Genomic DNA, 7,247 nt, shown 5'->3' with positions numbered 1-7,247 from the left:
TAAATATCTTATTTTGAATGGCTGCAGTCTGTATTTGAGACTTAGCTCCCGCCCTCAAAATTCCACCCCCCCATAGTCTTTCATTTATTTTTAATAGAAGTTACATTGAATTATTGAGAAACAACCCTTTCAATTTCTTTTTTCATATGTTTGTGCTTAAAGGTTATAACTTTTTGTAACTATATTTTGACACTTGTTACTTTTTAACACCCATAACAAAAGTCACCCCTCAAATTCAGGCAGTTGCTAATTTTATTTTTTGAGGAGGTGGCAGGGGACTTGTAGGTGGTTTTGTTTTATACATTTGATTTGTTCTATGAGGGGTTTTTTGGAAGGATTTGCCTAAGAGGAAGGATTTTAAAAAAAAACAACATTTTAAATGACACCTGAAAGGAGAACCTGTGGGAACAGCCCATTATCTGAAGCCCTTGCATACATTTTTATGGTTTGAATTGGCCAGAGAAGGTAGATTACAGTTCATCTGCTTCAGTTAATCCCTTTCCCTTCACACTATATTTCTTGGAGTTTAGTTTTGTTTCATTTCAATGCAAATGACTTTAGTGTTACTGCACAATTTTATGCGTGTTTATATTGCGGGGGGGGGGGGGGGGGCAGAGGGGATGTATATGTATACACACATTGTAATTTTTTCTCTTACAAATAAAGAGAGTTTTAAAGAACTTAACAGTAACAGAAGAGTTCCTTTTCAAGCAATTCCAATCAAAACACTTTATTAAAAAACAAATCACTTACTCCTGGGGGAATTCTGTACCACTGCGCAATGCAGAATTTTGCAGAAATTAATGTTGTCCATGCAGAATTTCCTTTCCCCCAACAGAAATAGGCTGCAGTGCTTCTGGACACTATTAGGGGCCACTGGACCCATCAGAGCCCAGCTCGCACATATAAAACACTGTCTGAGGGAGGGAGCTAGAGGTTTCCTGGCAGCTGCAGTTCCCAGTATGCCCTGAGGGAAGGAAACAGCAGTGCGCAGGAAACTCCATGCAAGCCTGGGACCAAGCATCAGGCTGTTTCTCTCCCTGGGTGGGGGAGGAGAATGGATGTCTGGGCAAGGGGTTGGGCATGGGTGGGGAGATGGGAACATGGGTGGGCTATCTGGGCTGGGGGGAGTCCACGGCTGGGCTCAGGGGGGCAAGAAGGTTTCAGTATATTGTCTGGGGGGGGGGGTGCACTGTGGCTGGGCTCTGAGGAGGAGGGGTTGTAGGTGTCTGGCCCCGTGGCTGGACTCTTGGGGTGCGGGTGGGGGAAGGGAACAGAGAAACAGGAACTGGTTTGTCACAGGGGTTTCTTTAACTCTCTACTCCTGGGAGAAATTTTGTATGTGTCTGTATTGCTACAGACATACTTGCTGACAGGTATTTTGAAATAAATTACCAAAATAATTGAAATTGGTGTGATTATGTAATGTTATGTTGACAAATAAAATTTGCAGAACTTTAAAATATTGAGTGCAAATTGCCCCAAGGAGTAAAGCCTTGCACAGTTCTTGTACATGAGAAAAAGTGAAACTGACTAGGAAAAAAGTGAAATGGAACATTTTCATGCTCCAGCAGAGAGAAATTCCAAAAAAGTAAACATCATAAATGGTGAAGAGCAAATTTGACATAAACCTCTTTTAGTTTACTAATCTGGAGTGTTCTTAGTAGAATCTCTGGCCTCAATCCTCCAAGCTGTTAACTTCAGTGTCTTTATGGAGCCCTAGTGAATTCCAATAGGGCTCTGAGTACACAAAGTGTTTATGTGTAGAACAGCTTGAAGAACTGGGGTTTAATGTTTTATTCTGAAGGATTTTTTAAAATGAAAAAATGTAATTATAAAACAAAAGAGAAGGCTTAGTGGCACAGTGTACAAATACCTGTGGCAGAGTGCCATAAAGACTATATCTGCTCTTGCAGCAAACAGCATGTCAACGAGAGGGTAAAATTTTCCGTAAGGGCCAGATTGATATATTTACTTATGTTGACCAATACATTACACTACAATGGGACTACTTTGGAATTAAAGACTACACAGTGTGAGCAAGGGTATTGCAATCTGGACCCCAATGAACAATAGTATTGTTAGAAATGTTAATTTCTTGATTATGTAGTTTATGCTTTCATTAATAAAACTAAAGGCAAAAAAAGAAAGCCAGATTTGTCACATGCACACTAATGGAAAGACAACACCAAACTACAAATTCTGCACGGTATTAGTTGAGTGGAAATTACTCAAGTCTGAGGTAAATATTGCCTTGGACAAAGCTATTTTATATGATTTTAGGGAATGCTGTGCTAAAAAAGAATTTTCTGAAACTAGATATATGAGATAGCATGGAGTAAGTCCCATTCTGGGTCTACCAGAAACACTTCTTCCCTGGTCTGAGCTCATGATATAATCTGTTCCCCTCTGCTGCCTTTTCCTGGTGTCTTATTGAAGCCACTCTGTGAGAGAGCAGACACACTGGGAGGTCGGGGGAGAATGATGAAGTGAGCTGTGGAGTAAAGTCAACAGTGCTCAGAGAGAAAAAAAAACATAAAGCCTTCAATTTTTTCCACTTGGTGTATCACTCTGCCCCACTGAGTGACTGGGCAACAAAATGGCAGATGAAATTTAGTGTTGATAAATACTAAGTAATGCACATTGGAAAACATAACCCTAACTATCCATATAAAATGATGGGGTCTAAATTAGCCATTACCACTCAAGAAAGATCTTGGAGTCATAGTGGATAGTTCTCTGAAAACATCCACTCAATGGGCAGCAGCAGTCAAAAAAGCAAACAGAATGTTGGGAATCATTAAGAAAGGCACAGATGATAAGACAGAAAATATCATATTGCCTCTATATAAATCCATGGTACGCCCAGACCTTGAATACTGCGTGCAGATGTGGTCACCCCATCTCAGAAAAGGTGTGTTGAAATTGGAAAAAGTTCAGAAAAGGGCAATAAAAATGATTAAGGGTACCTAACAGCTTCCATATTATTAAAGATTGGAACTTTTCAGCTTGGAAAAGAGACAACTAAGTACGGATATGATAGAGGTCTATAAAATCATGACTGGTGTGGAAATGAATAGGCAGGAGGTTTAAAACAAACAAAAGGAAGTATTTTTTCACACAACGCACAGTCAAACTGTGGAACTCCTTGCCAGAGGATGTTGTGAAGGCCAAGACTCCAACAGGATTTAAAAAGAGAACTAGATAAGTTCATGGAGGATAGATCCACCAATGCCTATTTGCCAGGATGGGTACAGATAGAATCCCTAGCCTCTGTTTGCCAGGAGCTGGGAATGGGCAAAAGGGGATGGATCACTTGATGATTACCTGCTCTGTTCATTCCCTCTAGGGCAGGGGTCTCAAACTCAAATGACCACAAGGGCCACATGAGGCCTAGTACATTGGCCCGAGGGCCGCACCACTGATCACCACCCCACCCGCTGCCCCAGCCCCACCCCCACTCCACCCCTTCTACGAGACCCTGCCCCTGCCCTGCCCCTTCTCACCCCTTCCCTGAAATCCCCACCCCAACTCCACCCCCTCCCTGCCCCCAGGGGGTGCAGGGTGAGTCAGACGGCTCAGGGCAGGGGGTCAGGGTGCAGCAGGGAGCTCAGAACAGAGGGTCAGGGTACAGCAGGGGTGCGTCAGGGGAGCCATGGCCAATGGGAGCTTCAGGGGAGGTACCTAGAGGAGCGGCCAGGGCAACACACAGACCCCTGTACTCCCCCCCCCCCCCCCCCCCCCGCAGGTTCCGGCCGCTTCCTGGAGTGGAGCCTGCCCTGCCCCTGGTGCGCGCCGGGCCAGAGCTACTCTAGGTAAATCTTGGGGGAGTGGGGGGGCAGCAGGGAGCTGGTGGGCCGTGTGTTTGAGACCCCTGCTCTAGGGCACCTGGCATTGGCAACCGTTGGAAGACGGGATACTGGGCTAGATGGACTTTTGGTCTAACTAATACTTAATTTGACTGCTGAAAAAAAGTTAACCCTTTTGCTAAGGTGGTTTAACATATCATTGATTGAGGGTGAGTGAGAAAGGAGGACAATCCATCCTGTTAGCTGCAGGCCACTAATATAGTATGTGATAATGCTTCGCTGTCTGGAATTTTCCTGTTCTAGTGCTTGTTCTTTGCAATAGACATATTGTAACTGCCAATGCTAAAGAGTGAATAAAATGGCAAAAGGAAAGTAGTTGTGAGTGGCATAAGCACTCCTGTTTAAAAAAAAATATCAAGTACAAAATTCAGGACTGTGTACCCATAAAATACAGACAAAATATAATCACTTGGTAACTGATCACTTTAAATTATATTTGTTCTCCATCAACTTAACAAAAAACAGAGTTTGACAAGATATCATCAGAACTATAATAGCCCTTCTCTGCAACCATATGAGGTCTACCCAATACTGAGTTTACTCAAAACTGAGACCAAACTGGGTTTGCCTATGCTGCAGCTGGACACATGCTTCTAGCCCAGGGAGCCAGACTCAACCCAGCATGCTAAAAATAGCGTGGAGATTGCAGCACTGGGCAAGCCACCTCCCTGGGTCAGAGCTCAGATCAGGCAGACTCATACTCTGGAAGCTAGCTTAGGCTGCTGCCTGTGCTGCCATGTCTACACTGTTACTTTTAGTGTGCTAGCTCGAGCAGAGCTAGTGCATGTCTGTCTACCAGCGCTGGGAGGCCGTCTCCCAGCTGTGGTGGTGGTGAAGTCCCCAGACACTTAATCCCACTCTCCCACCCAAAAAAATCACATGACATTGGAAAAGCCTTTTTATAGACAATGTGTTTTAGTTCTGTGTACATACAATTGCATTACTGATATTCGGCCAAGTCCTGCTCACTTGAGCAATCTCATTAAAGTCAATGGGATTACTTGTAGGATTTGGCACACAGACCGATGTGCATATTACTGACATTTGAGTTTCTTGGTTACTTGTGCTCCTTTTTGATAATGAGAAATAATCTGAACAAGGATGAAGCAATTAATAAAAAGGAAAAGCAAGCCTGCCAGCCATATAAGCAAAAAGGTATTCTTTCCTTTAAACTCCAGAAAATATGCAGGTGCCAGCCACAGTGCCTGTCCAAGAAACCACAGAAGGAGAAGCAGAATACCCCGCTGCCCGGACAGTCTCACAACAGGCATTACAAGGGGCAAGAGGCAGAGGTACCAAAGAAAATATTGAGATGTGCACACTTTGTTAAAACTTACAAAAATAGCAGTATGTAGGAAACAACAAAAGACAAGGTCTTTGTAATAGGCTAAGGACACAACTAGAAGAAGGAGCAGCTGTGGCAGGAAAGCTACAAGTCCTAGGGCAAAACTCCATTCACTCTCTGCAGTCAAATACAGCATGTAGAAATAGGGGGAGAAGTTATGACGGATATCCCTCCTGGTCAAATGGTAGAGGTAGGTATGTTCCAAAAACTCCCAACCATAGAGGTAATAAAATGAAAGGCTCAAGGCTGCAAATGTAAATCCACTAACTGCCACAAAAAGCAATACATCACGGTTCAGCAGCCTTAAAAAAAGCTGCCAGACAAGAGTAAACTTTGATTTTTTTAAATGGACAGTATCTGCTGTCCCTTTTCCACAGTATCCATCATTCTGCAGATGAAGGACTACTGGCAGAACATAAGTCACTGGGTAAATTTTCATATGCACTGAAAAGCCATAGAGTATAGCAGATTTCACTAGGTTTCCCTTTTCTATGTTATACATGGTGGCAAGCACAAATACTGCTACAAGAGACTCTGCATTTCCTCTGCTGGACACAGCCATTGGTAGAGGATTGAGAAGCCAGAAAGCACAGTACCCGAAGGCTTTGCTGGAGTCCACTCCTCTGAGCAGCAAGATTTGGTATATGAGGTATGCAGCTGTTATATCACCAGTAATGAAAAGTAGCTTTCCATAAAGAGGAGTAAGGTAGATGTTTGGAGTTAAGATCCAGCCCAGCAGAGGGGTGTAGCGGTAGGTCGCTCTTTGGTACGGGGAGCTCCCCTCTGTTACGAATCTGGCGGCATCTGTGAACACGTGGTAGTCGATGTCTGTATATTTCACCAGCATGGTCCTGTCTTGATAGACTCCGTAAAAGACTAGAGCAAGTCTGAGGACGACCGCCGTGCCGATCAGCACATCCCTCCTCAGCAGGGCCGTGGCCACTTGTTCCCTAGGAGTCGGGTGCGCTGGCATCGCTGTGTGTGTGTGTGTGTGTGTGTCAGTCACAGGGCAACTCCAGAGGCCGAAACCGGACCTACCCTCTGCCCAGGCTGCTGCTGCTGCCGCCGAATGCGAAGCTAAGCTCGGCCTTTCCTCCCCGGCTACCTGCGGGCCGCCAATCCGAGCCAGCGCCGCCCCGGGGCCACGGCAAGGGGCGCTGCCAGCGGGAGCGGGCTGAGGCTGGCCAGGGTCGAGCCGGGGCCCCCGCGCCCTAAGAACCCGGGGCGCGCGTTCCAGCCCCGCGGAGCCGCACGCGGGTCCCCTCCCCGCCGGGCTGTGAGCGAGGCCGCGCGCGCCCCCTGAACGCGAGGCGGGGTCGATACCTAGCCCAGCCGGGCAGGAAAGACGCTCCCGAGCTCCACCGGGCTCGCTGCGGGAGATGAGCCCAAACCGCCACTACTTCCGCGTTAGGGGGGCGGGGCACCAGAAAACCCCGCCCCTCCACCAGCCGCAGGGACGGCTAGGGCGGCCAGGAAGGGCGCATGCGCATTAGAAAACCTGACGCCGCTGCCCTCAGCGCCCTGCCCGAGCCGGGGCGGGGCCCGGCCCATCGCGGGTCCTCTGCTGCGGCTGCGGCAGCGGCTGGTTTGGATGGAGCCGCGTCTAGGTGTCTGAGGAAATCTCCGCGCCCCCAAGGGACACGGTTCCCAGGGGTGGGAGAGGATCCCCCCAAAACCCCAGCCCTGGGCGCAGCTGCTGCGGTGTCACCCTCACTGCCCGCTACTCTCCCCCCAAGAGTAGCACAAGCCTCAGACCGTCGCAGGGGGGTCTGACACAGGCCGGTCTGCGCTGCCCATCCCTCTCTCCTGTCACAGGGCTGCCAACACTAATTCAAAAATAAGGAACTGTTTTCTTAGCACCTCCCACTATTATTATTGATTAGCATTATTAATAACAATAAGCAGTGCTCACCTACATCCCCCCCACCCCGGGAGTAATTCTTGCTGCTTTTTGCAGCACTCTGCAACTCCTGGTCTTACTGTACAAAGATGGAAAAATAAGGGACTATTGGGAACCCGTCCTGCACCTCATT

The 7,247-nt window shown here is 47.1% G+C and overlaps 1 protein-coding gene across 1 annotated transcript; it reads right to left on the bottom strand.

The window, feature by feature from the left end:
- Nucleotides 1-4,294: 4,294 nt before the first annotated feature.
- Nucleotides 4,295-6,428, bottom strand: PIGM (phosphatidylinositol glycan anchor biosynthesis class M). Its single transcript, XM_074947056.1, has one exon. It carries the CDS (start codon nucleotides 6,185-6,187, stop codon nucleotides 4,904-4,906), a length of 1,284 nt encoding a protein of 427 aa, XP_074803157.1. The 5' UTR covers nucleotides 6,188-6,428; the 3' UTR covers nucleotides 4,295-4,903.
- Nucleotides 6,429-7,247: the final 819 nt, after the last annotated feature.

Source organism: Natator depressus, chromosome 3 (assembly GCF_965152275.1).
Source record: "Natator depressus isolate rNatDep1 chromosome 3, rNatDep2.hap1, whole genome shotgun sequence".
NCBI lineage: Eukaryota > Metazoa > Chordata > Testudines > Cheloniidae > Natator > Natator depressus.
This window is presented reverse-complemented; position numbering and strand designations above follow the sequence as displayed.